The sequence below is a fragment of the Odocoileus virginianus genome, chromosome 6 (assembly GCF_023699985.2).
Source record: "Odocoileus virginianus isolate 20LAN1187 ecotype Illinois chromosome 6, Ovbor_1.2, whole genome shotgun sequence".
Taxonomy (NCBI): Eukaryota; Metazoa; Chordata; class Mammalia; order Artiodactyla; family Cervidae; genus Odocoileus; species Odocoileus virginianus.
In genome coordinates, this window is record NC_069679.1 from 54,902,129 (window position 1) to 54,919,761 (window position 17,633).

Consider the following 17,633-nt stretch of genomic DNA (forward strand, 5'->3'; position numbering starts at 1 on the left):
TATGGTTTCTCCAGTAGTCATGTATGGATGTGAGAGTTGGACTATAAAAAAAGATGAGCACCGAAGAATTGATGCTTTTGAATTATGGTGTTGAAGAAGACTCTTGAGAGTCCCTTGGACTGCAAGGAGATCCAACCAGTCCATCCTAAAGGAAATCAGTCCTAAACTCATTGGAAGGACTGAAGCTGAAGTTGAAACTCCAATACTTTGGCCACCTGATGCAAAGAACTGACTCATTTGAAAAGACGCTGATGCTGGGAAAGATTGAGGGCAGGAGGAGAAGGGGATGACAGAGGATGAGATGGTTGGATGGCATCACCAATTCAATGGACATGAGTTTGAGTAAACTCCAGGGGTTGGAGATGGACAGGGAGGCCTGGCATGCTGCAGCCTATGGGGTCTCAAAGAGTCAGACATGACAGCGAGTGAACTGAACTGTCCATTACCCACTGCAGGAATGGGTCAAAATACTGCAGGACTTAATTCCAAAGTAACAGAATCTATAGTAAATCCGATAGGTAATAGTGACTAAAAGCCACACACACACACAGCCTTCTTCCTGTTTTTCTGGGCACTACAAGGTGACTTTTGGATGCAACCAAGACATTCTTTTTCTTTCTTGTAATTGGGGAAAAAAGGTTACCTCAGCAGAAAACTTTCAGGATAAGAGAACTGTGAAAACCCCCTGAAGCTCCATGATAAGATCTTAACTGGCTTTTCCACATGGTTAAAAATGTACTGCACAAGGAGACTATCCACTCAGGGTGTGCCCTCATGCAAATGAGAGTGGGCTCTCATTGTGAGGGTAAGCGACTAGAAATGCTTTTTGCTGCTGAAAACTGAAAAGGACAAAAAGACAATGAAGGTGAAAAAATTTAGGAGCTGGCTGGCTGAGCAACTGAATTGACAAATTTGAGAAATAAGGAAGACACTTCCTCATTCTGGCCAATTGTCCTTGTGAGATTCTTGAGTATAAGAAGGCATAAACAACTTTCACAACTGTAAACAAATGTGACTCCACTATAATACATAGTCATCACAAGAGGTATATGGTCAAGTCTAAACACCGTGTAAGTATTGTTGATTTGTATTCATTCACTAGATACCCATGAAACACAAACTACAGACATTAGTCTATAACATGGGCAGGATGGCTCTTTAGTGAATGTGTAATAAATAGTGATACACTATATTCAATAAAATTTCTATTTAATTTGATTTCTTACAAAATATACAGCCCCTCTAACTTACAGTTTTCCCTTTGAAAGCAAGGGGTCATCATTTGAAACAATGCCCTCTGCCCCTACAAACTAACCACTTTAGTATGAGACCAAGTTTTAGAAATGTTTATAATCTCATTATATTTTCCCTCTCCTCATCCTACTTTTGCCTAGTGATCTGCTTATTCTGCCTCTCAGTTTTTCCAGATAAAGTAAACAACTGAATTTGTGTGGTTCACACAGATGCCATAATTGAGCCAGTTGGGCAACAGCAACTCTCAAAGAGAAAAAAGGAGAGCAAAAAAATGAAAAGCTAGTAGTCCTTTCATGTTAACATTTTATTTAAACCAGTACAAGCACCATGCTTAACAGAAGACTGTCCAAAATAAACATGCAATATGAACTCGCACAGACTGAAACCATAGTTTCAGAAGTTGTGCCAGCTGTTGATTTTGTTAAATGATGACAGGAAAACTGTTAAAATTCACAAGACTAAACCATTAATGTTTCAAGCCTCCTGAATGAGATTACATTGGACCATCTAAATCAGTGGGCACTACCCTGGCATGTTAGTGATCTCAAACAATATTCAAGTAATTACACATGTATGAACTATACTCCAAAAAGATAACACAGTTTCTATCACAACCTTAATGTAGTTGTTTTAAAATATCATAGGAAGATGATCACTGATTTGAAATGTCGAGTGGCCTAAGAGGAAACAAATTTTTCAAGAATATTCAACTTGGGACCACTGGTGTTAAGTGGCCTGAGAGATTTTTACATTCTTCCAGAAATACAAAATAAGATTTGTCCAGAAATGTTTGAGACACTTCTTCACATAAGTTGTAAAGGCTCAAATTCTGTAGATTCCAGTATTATCAGTCTATTGAACAAACAGGGAAAGCAACCGTATTAAGAATATTTGAATTGATAGATTACAAGTCACTCTCTATTTCCACCAAATATCAGCATTTAAACTCTTATGAAAATATCTTTTCATCACTAGTCCAAATTATGGATTAATGACACTGCTCATGTTTTAAAGTAGTCCAAACATATTTTAAGTACACCTTCCTTACTATCTATATGGATGGGGAACAAGGACAGCCAAATTTAATTTGGCAATACACTCCTTTAACTGGAAAAAATTTTAAGTGTCAGACCAGGATACAGTTTATGGCTACATTTGACTCCTTAAAATAGGAGACAAAAAGGGAGAGAAAAGTGCTGACAGACATTTTGTTACAAAGATCATTTAGTAATGACAATACAAAATTTAGCAATACCCTCTCAAACAAGAGTATGTTTAACCACACTAAGTATTTAGTAAACTTTTTAGAAATAGACAATTTGAACATTTATTTTAGAAGTCAATTAAACAAAAACAGTCAAATAACTTTTTCCCTAATATAACTGCTTCAATACCAGAACAAAGTGAACACTATTCAAAACTCTTGACATTTTGGAATTTCAGCATAGAGTAACCTGAGAACAGTTTTCTTCATATGTCATTTATGTTGCCACAAAACCATACTAAAAAAACATGCTGTGATTACTAGTCGGTTCTACTCTGACATCAGATGCTATGCAGAACTTATGCAAGTCCAACAATTTCAAAACCAATTCTGACTTAGAAGATCATGAAGGAGGTTCCCAGGAAAAAAGCTGCTGCCAAAAAGGAAAGATTAAGACTTAAGGCTGAATGGGAATGGCTGTACCAGAAGTGGAATGTGAAAACTGGAATTATGAAATCTGGAGTTACTAACTGAGAGAAGGCAGAAAGAGAGATTATATAGGAAATATACTTTAAAAAAAAAGAACAATGCAAAAATTTGGTTAGATGAAAGGAAAATTTATATAAAAGTCAGAGAATACTCTAGGGTAAAGGATCTATAACTGTCCCTATAGGACCAAGGAAGTAAAAAAAATGTTCTACTGATCCCCTAACCTCATCTATTGTCTTGCAAAAATACATCCTGATATCAATAAGGAGTCAGACAAGCTCAAAAAAGCATAGTTTATCACAGTTCCTCTTAGAGAACAGGGGAACCAAGAGTTCTATGTATGGAGGTCAATATTATCTGACATTATAGAGGACTTTCCAATTAAATTTTTAAAAAAACACTTAAAACATGCAAGACAAAAGAAGGAACCTCACTACAAAAACACATTCTTGCAGCCCTAGATTCTCTTATTGCTCTGAACCGATGAAACAAAATCTCATTTCTTCATTCAAAAACATTAGAAAAAGTCTCCATTCACTTGGATTACATTTGCATTTATGCAGAATTATAAGCATTTTTCTCCAGTATCAAAATAGCTGTTTAAAGAATTCTTAAACTTTAAGCTTAAACTTAAACTTAAGCTCTCTCTCTCTCTGGAAATTGGAATTAAGAACCCTTCCCATTCAACCCTTCCCATTCAGTAACCAAAGCAAATACCTTTCTAGCACTTCCTCATCTCCAACTAACTTCCTATTGCTTCCTGTTTTTAGATTAGTGAAGCCAAACAGTGTTGGGAATAGAAGATTCCATATTATGAAAATTCCAACTATCTTTACCTCTTTATTAAAGTTGGCACAGAAACCTCAAAAAAAATGCAAAGCACATACGAATGGGAGATACACCAAAATTAAAAAAAAATAAAAAAGCCTTTGCTAGCTTTGAAATGATTAAGATATTCTTAATATAAGAATTAACTCACCAAATTTGGGTGGTTTTTAGATTCTCAAGACCTTTTGTCAAATTAATGTCAAAAGAATCTTAGTTACTTATATGTTTTTAAAGTACACTATATATCAGAATTCTTGCTTTAAAAATTCCAAGGATACCATCATCTAACAAGACAAGTGTCCAGTTAAGAATAGCTTCTGACATTTAGGGTATAAGATGAGATTTCTATCAATGCGTTAATGTTATTAACTATGACCAAGGTTTAAGATAAGCAATTTTATCCTATGGCACAAAACTAATCACAAATATGTCCCAAACTATAACTTTCAACTGCCATATATTCACCAATGCAAGTAGACAGTTGGAATTTCTAAAATATCAAGTTGATTTTACTACAAATTTCAGATACACATATTAGAAAATTGTTTTACTTGGACCCTTTACAAAAGTATTAATTTCACCAAATCTGGAATACTGGCAGTGTAAAGTCTTCAACTAACTTTAAAGCTAATAAATCAAAGGCACAGTATTAACACATGTAAAATAACTAGTATTCACAGGACAACATTAAGAGGTTCTTTATAAATAAAGTGTTACTAACCTAGATTTACGATTATCTATAAATGACATAACTAAAAATGAAGCCCTTGATTAGTTACAATCCATCAATTTCTAAGACTAAAATGCTATTTTCCATTAAGAGAAAGCCTATTAGTCATAACTTCATTATAAAATCTAACTTCCAGACCTTAAAAATGAGCAACTGATGAAAAGTTTCTGGACTTGATAAAAAAGATAAAGAAAACTAAAGAAGGCATGGAATTGATGGAAAAACTATTTGTAGTGCAGATTATACTACAGTAAATTATTATTCATGGCTCAAAATTTGGTCACTTAAGTCTTTTATCCCAAATTGATTTCAAAGATTTGACAAGTGATAATATGCTATTTTCATATATAAACTGCTAATATCCAGTATTTGTCAAAAGGAGGCAACTGTTGTCTATCACAATCTAATAACCACTTTCCAATGGTGTCTGTAAATAGTAACAAATTCTGAACTGTAAGTTATAGAAATTAGTCACAAGAGTGCAAAAAGTCCCTGGAGAGAAGTAGTCCACCTAACAATTACAAATATAAGGAAACACTTTACAAAGTTTCATTACTATGAAGATGATTTCCTCTTTGTTCAAACTTTGAACAAATGAGAATTTTTCTTTACTGCAGATAACAAACTGTAAGTAACAGTGCATTTTTAGGCATAAATAAGTATTTATGTCTGGTTCCAGTATGGTCAGGTTAATACATAAATACTTTAGAAACACAGAAGTTCACATTAGTGGAAAAATCCAAGTTTCTCACGTAACCATTCTTCAGTTAGGTCTTCGGTATTTCTTATTTCAAATACCTTAAGAAAAAAAATCAAATATGTTGCATATTTGAGTATTAAATACCAAATTCTCCTTCCTTTCAGTCAACATGGCTTAATCTGTGTAAATTAGATATACCTTTACTTTTTCTTAAATGCTAGGGACTGAGTTACCAAAGTTTAGCAGTCAAGATGGCATAAAATCAAAACTCTCTTAAAAGCACAAATCTACAAATGTTCTATGAGTAGTTTTGTAAATAGTACCCACTAAAAGAGAGACCCAAGGGTACACAACTAAAATCAATCCAGTTAGGAACTCGAAGAATGTGTGCTGATCCCCTACAGAACGAGGAAACACCAGCCATTTTATAAGGATAGATTAGTAGTCCATAGCCAAAAATCTCCAGCCAGAATCTGAACACACACAGGCCCACAAAGTATCATGGGCATAAAAAGACAACATAATACAGCAGAGAGGATGGGATTTCAGGCTAGATGTTACGAATGAATCCTAGATCTTACATGTACTGATGTGCAACCCTCGGTAAGTCATTCATCACAGTTAGTAACAGTAGTTTCACCATCAACTTACAAAGCTGTGGCAAGGACTCAATCATATTATATTTAAGAGTTACTTGTAAATTGTCATGCCTTAATTGGTGGTTCAGATGGTAAAGTGTCTGCCTGCAATGTGGAAGACCTGGGTTCGATCCCTGAGTAGGGAAGAGTCCCTGGAGAAGAAAATGGCAACCCACTCTAGTACTCTTGCCTGGAAAATTTCATGGAGGGAGGAGCCTGGTAGGCCTGCGAGCCTGGGGTCGCAAAGAGTCGGACATGACTAAGCGACTTCACTTTAATTCCAACACTTTAGGGCATGCCTGGGATTAGAACAGACATGAGGCTGTTAGCAGAGCTCCTTTCTAACCAACCGGAGTCACTTTAGAGTACTCCTATGGTACAAATGAGGGAAAGTAATGTCTATAAGTTGGTGGTATTGGTGACAATCATGTGGGTTAAAGGGAAAAAGCAGAAGGCACTTAAAAAAACCCCCTGGGTTAATGACTAAGCACCCAAGGGGAAAACATTGAGGTTGTCCTTAAATAAAACCTGAAAGAAAGTATCATTAAAATTCCAGTGATGTAAAATTCTATTTCAAGACCTTAAAGTATATACTTTTTCAACTCAAACTAAAACATGGAAGTTAAAACTTTGAGAATAAGTACCATTCTTACCTTTAATTTTCAAAAATGCCATAAAATAGGAACATGTTAAATCTTAAAGAGGTGTCTGATATAAACAGAATGTTCTATTTTAATAAAGCTAACAAGCATTCTTAAAAATTTCATTTTAGATTTAGAAACAACACAGTTAACTGCAGAGTATGGAATCCCTGCACAGAATTTGGTTCGTTTAGTCTATGGTAAAGGGCTCAGAGAAGCTTCAAATGCTGAATTATCTACTAGAGATTATATTATGGAAAATTAAAAATTCTCAAAAGATTGAACAGTTTTCTAAAGTGGCCTACATTTTGAATGTGAGTTCTTGTAATCAATGTGTAATTTTCATTCAAAAAACACGTGCTAAGTCATGTCCAACTCTTTGCGACCCTCTGAAATACAGTCCGCCAGGCACTTGTCCATGGAATTTTCCAGGCAAGAATACTGGAGTGGGTGGTCATTTCCTCCTCCAGGGGATCCTCCTGACCCAGGGATCGAACCCATGTCTCTTGCAACTCCTGCATTGGTAGGTCGATTCTCTACCACTGAGCCACCTGGGAAGCCCTCAAAAATCACACTTTTGGTTAAATACTCATATCATTCTATTTCCAACTAGTAAAAAAACTCTAGTTTACTGCTCTGTTCTAAATAATTTTCACCTACATAAAGAAATACTGAAGTCTTCAGATTACTTAGGTATTACTCCATTTACAAAGAGAAAATACTGTCTCAACAAGTTAGTCAAATATAACTACTACCTTGGTAAGTTCAGCTGTTTGGACTAGCTTATTCTTACTCCCAGCATACATCATCTGTTGTTCAGGCTTACATCCTGGAAGAGAGAGATCAGAGTAGAAATGAAACTTAAATTTTTAAACAGTGATGAGTTTTCATTATTTAATTGATAAAAAAGACACATTTAGGATTTTCTATGCTATAGAGTTTACAAAAGCTCCTGTCTAAACACGTAAGGGCTTGAGGGTGTTATACTGCATACCATCTGCACAAAGAGAAATAGCTGTATTACTAACGAGCAAGGCTTCAGGTCAGCAGAAATGAATGAGGCTAGATCTATACAGATCTTGACTTTCAGAGCCTTGTGAATACTTCAGAATTTTTCACCACCACCTTAATTTTGACTGATCAGTTTTACAGATAGCTAATGTATGTAAGTTTTGGGATGTTGAGGGGTCAGTGGGGTGAAGAGATTGGCTCTGAAAAAAATGTACAGTCTGCTTACATATTAAAAGTCACTTCGGTCTATTTTAAGTGCTACATATATGATACAAATAATAAAGATCAAGGAGGAGTTCAGTGAGCAGAAATTTATTGTGGGCTTGAATGGTGGTGGCAGAGGGAGTTCTGGTGATAATGGATACTTTAAACACCAATAAACCATATTAATATCCAATGTAAGCTACTCTGAGACTATTCTAAAGATTATGGACATATCACTGACAACTACTATTTTAAGGATAAACACCAACTATATATCATAATCGTACACAAAGTTTACATACTTAAAAATAAAATTAAATTACAGAAGAAAATGTACTTTTGATATTTTAAAATATCATTTCAAATTCATTAAACATACATATACAATTTGACCTAACAACTACACTTCTAGGAATTTATCCTAAAAAAAGCAAGTTTTTATAGTAACTTCTTTTTAGGGATGCATTCCCATGTGCATGTGTGTGCACACACAGTACAATTAATTCAACATTTTCCAGCCTTAAAACAAGCATAAAATTCATCTAGGGTAAAAATGGTTTAATTTGATCAGAACCAGATATGCACTATTTAAAGAAATTCACTCACCGACAGGACTGGAGAAAATAAAGCACAGAGGGTATGAAACTCTTCCATCATCATGTTGATACTTGTAACTATACACAATGAAGGTTTTTCTCAAGTTAAAGAAACTGAAATTGTTGCTCATTTTAGACAAGTACTTATTAACGGAGTTCCAAAGGACAACCCACACCAGCGGAGCTAGCGAGTGGCAAATTTCTATCCTATTCATTTAGGTCACACTTTCATTATTCATTATCATGCCACAAAATTATAAATGGGCCCTAAAGACAAATCATACAATCATACACTCTCACAAATAAATTTATTAAAAGTATAGACTTAATGTGGATTTTTTCTTTCTCAATTTTTATTATATGTAACAATAAAAGGAATTTAAATAAACAATATCCATCAACTTTTTCGCCCTTTTCCAGTATGTACATACATTTTAATTTGGTTGTGACCATGGTGTAGGGCTTCCCAAGTAGCACCAGTGGTAACAAACCCACCTGCCAATGCAGGAGACAAGAGATATGGGTTCAATCCCTGGGTTGGGAAGATCCCCTGGAGGAGGGCATGGCAACCCACTCCAGTATTCTTGCCTGGAGAATCCCATGGACAAAGAAGCCTGGTGGGGCATGGTCTATGGGTTGCAAAGAGTCAAACATAACAGAAGCAACTTAGCATGCATGGTGTAGAAGAAAATTTTGTAAAAAATGTACCTTAAAAGCTGAACAAATGAACTTCATAAATAAAACTGTGACCAGTAAAAATAAACATCTTTTTAAAGCACTAAGAAAAGGATATCGAGGTTGTCGCTCAGGTAGTTCATCTTTAAGTTCATCTGGTGAAATGCCCTAGCACCATAAAGAAAACAACTTTTAACCATTTTCTTATCCATAGACTCTTAAGAGATATACGAGGACCCATTCTACCAATAGGTGTAAATTCATAACTTGATACCACATCATAACATTTAATCTTACTAAATTGTACATAAGCTGAGGTTATTAAAACCTCAATCCAATGAAAGCCCACCCCAACCCACTCAGCTTAGCTCTGTTAATTAACAAAACATGGGGCTGAGAGGCAGCATAGTCTATGCTCATGTTCCAACTGTCAGGAAATACTGAGTGAGATAAGCCAACCCCTCAGAGCAACAACCATATCTGATTCAGGGGGGGAAAGTTCATTTCTTTTCACTCTAAATTGGTTACTTAACTTGACAATCTAAATACTTAGGCTATAGGGTTTTAGTTTGTAATTACTGGCCAACCAACCTAGAAGCAAGTTCTTACCAGACATATAGCCCTAACTTCTACTGCTTATTACCTGGATTTCATTAATGCTTTACTGAAGGTGATTATATTAGCAAGACAATCCACTACATAATAATTAACATGTGCTTTTCACAAATAATGAACATGAACAATGGTTTAGAACTAACTTTAGAAGTACATGTAACTAATGTTACATCTTTTGGGTGATAATAATTACTTAACTATAAATCTATAATTAGCTGTTCAAACAAACCTCAAGCTCTTCATCCAGCACCACCAGGCGTTTATCCTTATCAATTTTCACTAAAATAAAAATATAGTATGAGTAAACTGTGATTCTAACATGACCTTGATCTACCCAACCCACAGATTCCTAGCTCTTTTATTGGTATTCAAAATTAAAACATGAAGAAACACAAGCATACGACTCATTTGCAGTTTTAGTTTATGGTCTGTTAGTTAGCTTTGCTTTTCAAGCAGTCAGCATTTAAAAGCTTTTACCCATAATTCCCAGCACCTAATTTGCTTATTTAGAACTTTATATCAACTCCTTACATTTACTGTGTATATGAAGAATTTTTGCAACTCAGATGCAACCTCTTGGATGATTAGAAAAGGTCTGAAAAGGTCACTGTGACGGAGACTGGTTTATTGAACCTGGTTAGAACTACAAGTGAAAAAAGGACAAGGGTCAGGACAGAATAATCACCAGGTTCCCAGCTTCTCAAGAGTCAGGACTTCATGGTGCAGGATGAGTATTCCGAGAAAGGGAATTACCAAAGAGCAGTGATATCTCTATTCAAATACATGTAACATAATCTGAAGCCAAACTGAAATATGTTTAGATAACCTATGCCTCTATTCTTTTCCATTACCCTGAAAGTTACCCATTTTTGATTCTGCACTAATTTCATAGTAAATCCTGTGAAACACGATATGATCTCAAATAGCTTTACTCTGTGGTAAAATGGCACCGACACACTTTGTCACTTCTAAGAACTGTATGCCTGTGTTGTAGTATTTGTTTGTAAAAGAATCATAATTCAACAAGCTGTCACCATCTCACTAATTTCACATCTTCAGATGTATCTCTGTTAATATATATAGTTTTACATTCTCACCCCCTCATTCTTCTTTTATCTTTCTAAATCATTACCCACATATTAAATATTACCTAAGAATACAAAAGAAATCTACATAACATCACATACAGTTCACACTGAAAGAGGCAATATGCAAATCACTCTTTCCATTATCAAAAGTCAATGACACTTAAAAGTATTCTCCGTGAAACTAGAATTCAAGTCTAGAAATGAAGTAAGACCTCAGATCACTTTGAACACAATGCTGAATTGTATCACTTTAGGTTTGGGCAAAGGTTTCTGCTTCAGGATGAATGGCCAGGCTGTTTTCATCCCCAGGTAAGTTAAAGGATGGAATTGGATGGGGCACTACAAATGACCAAGTGCCCAAGAAGACGATCATCTTCTCCCGAGCTGTGCAGGGGGTGAGGGGGAGGTGAGACACTGCCCCTGTTCTCTGACACCAACCCTTACTTACTTTTCAAAGTGACTGCACAGGTTTGGGGGTGAGGGGCTGGGAGGCGGGGACAGGGTTGGGAATTAAAACAGAAGGAGACAAATTACTTTCTCAAGTAATTTCAGCTATAGGATAAAAGGATAAAACCAAACTAAGACCATGGAATGGAGACAATCATGTTTAGCTTACTTATAATAGCAGCATTGTTTGTTTCTTTGCGAAAACGAAACTTTCTCAGCTTTTCAACTAAATCTTCAGCAACATCACAAACCACCAAAGACTCACTCTAGAAAAGAAAAAAAATCATGTTATCAAATGCCATGACTCCAATATGTATGTATACCTTAAAGCTACAAAAACTAACACCTTTAAGAAGGCATATGGACATCTACAAATGTCATAATTATGTATTAACATGAAACACATGAACACTTAAAGAACTTTTAAATCTACCAAGCCTTGCATTCGCATTATTAAATTATTCACGTTTGTTCATCTTATATGTAGGGTATACTTTAACTTTCTCTTTGGCTACTAAATATCTCAAAGAACTAGATATATACTAATGTGCAATTTCATCAGAACTGAAGAAGGGAAGAATATAGAAAGTCAAGGATCATGGCTGTCAGGAAGTATAATATTTTTCACTATTCAGGAAGAACAGGAAAATCATCTTACTGCACTTCAAGAGTTAATAAGGCTTTAGTTCATTTTTAAGTCCAGCACAACTATGAAAAACTAAAAATAAGCAAAAGAATGGAAAATAAACTATAAGAGTAAAGACCAACTGCTATTTTATGTCTTTGACTATGGGAATCAAAAAAACAGGAGCTATTAAGAAATATGAAAGCAAAAGCAGATGAAACAAATATAAAAACTCAAAGAACCTTCTATAAATTATGAAAAAATATTAACAGACTCTTCTCCAAAAATCTGACAAGGAAATTATCATAAGCACTCTTCAGTTGGCGTTAGGGTCAGGTGGTACAAGTGAATTACTGATTGCAAGCAGGAAGATGGAAATCTGTTTCTTTAATGTATAAAAGTTCAAATATATAGAAAATTAGAGAAATTCTGTGAAATTTTATGCACTTAACACTCAGCTTCAACATTATCAACACATAGCTAATCTTATCTCATCCAAAACCCTCAATACTGCTCCCACGGACCATCACACAGCAAAGGTCAATAATCATTTTAACTACAAATATTTTAATACACAGTAATAAAATGATAGTATGTGCCACTGAAAACACAGACAATAATAATCAGTTCAGTTCAGTCACTCTGTCGTGTCCAACTCTTTGCGACCCCATGGACTGCAGCACGCCAGGCCTCAGTGTCCATCACCAACTCTTGGAGTTTACTTAAACTCATGTCCATTGAGTCGGTGATGCCATCCAACCATCTCATCCTCTGTCGTCCTGTTCCCCTCCCGCCTTCAACCTTTCCCTGCATAAGGGTCTTTTCAAATGAGTCAATTCTTCGCATCAGGTGGCCAAAGTATTGCAGTTTCAGCTGTGAGAGTGCTGCACTCAATATGCCAGCAAATTTGGAAAACTCAGCAGTAGCCACAGGACTGGAAAAGGTCAGTTTTCATTTCAATCCGTAAGAAAGGCAATCCCAAAGAATGCTCAAACTACCGCACAATTGCATTCATCTCACATGCTAGCAAAGTAATGCTCAAAATTCTCCAACCCAGGCTTCAACAGTACGTGAACTGTGAAGTTACAGATGTTCAAGCTGTATTTAGAAAAGGCAGAGGAACCAGAGATCAAATTGCCAACATCCACTGGATCATCGGAAAAGCAAGAGAGTTCCAGAAAAACATCTATTTCTGCTTTATTGACTATGCCAAAGCCTTTGACTATGTGGATCACAACAAACTGTGGGAAACTCTTTTTTTTTTTGGTGGGAAATTCTTAAAGAGACAATAATAATATGTCACCTAAAAATAATAATTCTGGTCTCAATTATTCACATAGAGTTCAAAGTTCAAATTTTCCTCATTTTTTTTTTCTTTTGTTTTTTTAACAGTGAGTTTGATTGAGTCAGGTGCCAAACAAGGTCCACATTCTTTGGTTTCTTCATATATGGGGTTCCCCCCCCCAATTCTTCAGAAAATTAAGAGTTTTGAGACCAATGCCAAATACAAGTGTCTCATTACAGTCCAAAAGAATTAAGGATTCAAATTTTAAGTTAAAATTAAATAAAAGTCTGGTTTTTCACCCTGTGTTGGGTAAGTAAGAGCATATGTTACAACATTAAATGGCTATCAATTTTAAGTTGTCATTTAAATTCATAACACTGGTAATATATAAGCTGTGATATACCACAGAATGTGCTATTTATAGTTAGAAAATACACCCCACCAATACATATTTTCCAATAAATTAGGCTCCTGCAGTAGTCATTTATGTCCATCCTTTTACTTCTCTTTCGAGAAAGAAATGCTAAGTCATACGAGGTTCCTATAGTATTCAAGCCTAGTCTATTTTTTCCTGTCTTTCAAGAAAGACACACAAATCAGAAAACTAGAACTTTCAATCTCTGGTCAACCAAAACCAAAGGCAGAGCCCATTGGTAGAAACTAATAAATACTTTAGATTTTTGTAGGCAAAGAGCCATTTGTTACGACTCTTATCTTAAGGTTCTGATACCCAGAGCTGCTTGTGCAATTCTGACACCTTAGGGATAGCAAACCAAGTGAAAAATATGCTGTGGTTGAATCTATAAAGCTTTTTTCCCATTTTCACTCCTCCCAATACCATAAGGCCAAAAATTCCTTCCTACAAGAAAAAGAACTGCAACTCAGCCAACTCTAACAGTTTCCAGTTAATAGATGCATTTAAAAATAACACCCTGAAAGCAGCACTATATGGTAAATATTAACACACAAAGTGGGAAGCTTGAACTCAGCAGTCATTTACTGGATAATCCACACAATGAACATTTAATGAATGTCAGGATGTGCTAATTGTTAGAGACATAACGATATAAAATAAATAGATTAAAACTATGGACCTGACCTAAAAGAGCTTATAAAGTCTATTAGAGAACAAGTCTACATCAAAATCATCAGGCAAAAAAAACACACACTTGTTTGTATAACAACTGGGAAAAGAGGAAAGAGAGAAACTCGATGCTATGAGAACTTAATGACAAGTAGAAACAGCATGGTTCCAGGAAGCCTGCCTGAAAAAGGCATCTAAAGGACCAAAATTGCCTATACAAAGATCCTTTGATTAAAGTGAGCACAGCACATCTAAGGTAACCAAAAGACAGCGTGATTCAAGCACAGAGAATGAGCTGTAACACATACAAGAGGAGGTTGGCAGGTGTTGGACTACACAGGGTGCAGTCGGTCATGTTAAGTATTTTGGTCTCTATGTGAGCAAAGGGAAGCCACCAAGGTGTTTTAAGCAGGGAAAAGAATCAGATTTACATGCAGGAAATAGGTAGAGAGGTTGAAGAGAGCAACACTAGTTATCTGGCAAGGCTAATCCAGGTGAGAAGTGAAACAGACATGTTGATGAAAATAAAAAGAAGGAGGTGAATTTCTGCTAATACTTGTTAACATGTATTAAACACTATAAGAAAACACTGTGCTATGTCCTTTACATAGATCCTCAAAACAATCCCATTAGATGGGTATTATATATCCCCAATGTGCAAGAAACTAGGACTTGGAGAGGTTAAGTATCTTCCTCAGAGTTATGCAACTAGGGGAGCCAGGATTCTAGCCAGACAGCCTGACTCTTTTCTAGTCCACTCTCTGAACCACCACAAAGGACCTGGTGACAGACTGAATATCAGGCGGGATAGATTAGTAAAAAAGGTGACTCCTAAGCTTCTCGTGTGTGTGAAACACTTAAATGGTGCTATCTTCCACTGAGTTAAGGAACACTAGGTTTGAGGGCGAGATGCGTTCTATTTTGGATAAATCGAGGGGGCTTTGAGACACTCAAGTGGGTAACTAGTACGATAAATAAATCTGGGCTGGATCTCAGAAGCAAGGTCTGCAATACAAATTCCCAAGTCATCTACATACAGGTAGGTGGTAACTGAAGCTATGAGTGTAGGTAAGAAAGGAAGGACAAAAAACACAGAATGGAAAATGAAGCATTAGGATGGAGCCCAGGACTCCTACTTGTGATGTACAGGGAAGGAGGACTGCATGGGACACAGATAGACCCACAACAGGAGCAGCACTCCAGTTCTGCATCCAAGACATCCAAGGGAAGAGAATGCTTCGAAGAGAGCGTGTCAACACCCAGAATGCAGCTGAAAGATCAGAAAAGATGAGAACTGAAGAGAAAGTCTCTTAGCTTTAGTGACCATGACAGTATCTATTCGACGGAAGTGGGTTGAGCAATAAGTGGGAGGTCAGAGACGAGGACAGTGGGATTTTTGTGTTTCGCTTCTAATGAAAGAAAAGCATATTTTAAAACCCGATGGGAAAGATCCAGGAGATCCTCGTTGGGCAATTGATTTTAATTCTCCACTATTTTTGAGCGTGGAGTCAAACCAGAGCCCCCAGACCACGCAAGACCAAGCTTTTGACAGTCACTGAAAGGTCAAGCGCCAAAGCACTGGGTCAAAAGATTTCCAAGCAAGGATAAGCAGAAATCCACAGAGACAGGCCGGGAGGAGGAGACAGGGGCTAAGGCAAGGCTGAGAGAATGGAATCAGAATTCGAACCCTCCCCACAAAGACGGCCAGGCGGAAGGGCTCGGCGCCCATCGACCCCTGAGGCCGGGCCCGGGCCCGGGCCCTGACAGAGAAGCCAGCGTTTGGGGGAGCCCTCTGTTGGGCCAGACCCCTGGGCCCTCCGATTTTTCATCGTAGAGGCTGTGACTTTCCACCCAGAGGGACTCTGTGAGCATGACCCATCCTTCCTGGCCGCACCCTAGTCACCGAGCCCGCTGGGCGGGTAAACCGCGGGCCCGGCAGGATGGTGCTGCTCTTGGGCGAGGCGGCAGCGGCGGCGGGCAGAAGACAAGGCTCCGACTGTGGGTGCCCGCCAGCAGCCCGGCCGGAAGCGGCCGCCGACCCACCCCGGGCGATGCCCGCCGATGCCGGCTCTGGCAAACAGGAAAGTCCGGCGGGGCTGACCCGGCCCTTCGGCCAGCCCCCGCCCTCCCCAGTGGCAACTCACCATTTTCCTTCCGGCCGGCAGTAGCTTTTCGCCGTCCCTCGGGGCCCTTTAAGAATGGCACTGCAGCCGCCTCCCTTCCTGCCCGGCACTTGGCAGAACCGCCCCCACTGAACGACGCAGCAGCGGCAGGCCGTCACGTGACGGGGGACGGCGGGCGGCGCGTCTCAAAATTAAATCTGAACGCGAGCGCCCGCCTCCTCCCAACCCTTTAGAGAGGAGGATACCTTGTTGGATCCGGAGTGAACGGCGGTGCCAAAATGCACTCTTAAGATTTAAGCCAGTTTTTCCTTCCTTTTAACATTCCTCAAGTTCTGAGTGCAGTTTCCTGGTGACATGATTAAGTCTACGATCTCAGTGATAAATATGAGTGTTATCCCAGCCTACCTTACAAATTACACATATAGGTACACCTGCCTTCCCTCCCACCCTCTTTAGAATCTTGTCGTCCCCAACCCCCCGCCCCACCACTTTCCGGCACTTGGTTAACACATTTGTTTCCTCAGTGGAGTTTATTTATTGAAGTATGACTGAATGATGATTGATGTCTGGATGAGTGCTCTCGTAGTCGTTGCCAAATCGCTCACTAAGAATTAGTTTCTATAGGAAGTACTGACTTACTCAGTTCAGTTCAGTCTCTCAGTCGTGTCCAACTCTTTGCGACCTCATGGACTGCAGCACGCCAGGCTTTCCTGTCCATCGACTCCCGGAGCTTGCTCAAACTTATGCCCAGACGGTCGGTGATGCCATCCAACCATCTCATTCTCTGTCATCCCCTTCTCCTCCTGCCTGCAATCTTTCCCAGCATCATAGTCTTTTCCAGTGAGTGGCCCTTTGCATCAGGTGGCCAAAGAATTGGACTTTCAGCTTCAGCATCAGTCCTTCCAATGAATATTCAGGACTGATTTCCTTTAGGATGGACTGGCTGGATCTCCTTGCAGTCCAAGGGACTCTCAAGAGTCTTCTCCAACACCACAGTTCAAAAGCATCAAATTTTTGGTGCTCAGCTTTCTTTGTAGTCCAACTCTCACATCCAGACATGACTACTGGAAAAACCATAGCTTTGACTATATGAACTTTTGTTGGTAGAGTAATGTCTCTGCTTTTTAACATGCTGTAGAGATTGATCATAACTTTTCTTCCAAGGAGCAAGCATCTTTTAATTTCATGGCTTCAGTCACCATCTGCAGTGATTTTGGAGCCCCAAAAAATAAATTCTGTCACTGTTCCTCTGTTTCCCCATCTATTTGCCATGAAGCGATGGGATAGGATGCCATGATCTTAGTTTTCTGAATGTTGAGTTTTAAGCCAACTTTTTCACTTTCCTCTTTCACTTTCATCAAGAGGCTCTTTAGTTCTTCTTCACTTTCTGCCATAA

General features: G+C 37.9%; 1 protein-coding gene across 1 annotated transcript; it reads right to left on the reverse strand.

Annotated features, from left to right (window-relative positions):
• Positions 1–1,543: 1,543 nt before the first annotated feature.
• On the reverse strand, positions 1,544–16,381 carry GMFB (glia maturation factor beta). The gene is made up of 7 exons (XM_020890619.2): positions 16,259–16,381; positions 11,290–11,386; positions 9,815–9,864; positions 9,089–9,138; positions 8,306–8,388; positions 7,240–7,313; positions 1,544–5,303 (listed from the first exon to the last, which is right to left on the reverse strand). The coding sequence occupies exons 1-7, from the start codon at positions 16,259–16,261 to the stop codon at positions 5,232–5,234; spliced, it is 429 nt and encodes a 142-aa protein (XP_020746278.1). The 5' UTR covers positions 16,262–16,381; the 3' UTR covers positions 1,544–5,231.
• Positions 16,382–17,633: the final 1,252 nt, after the last annotated feature.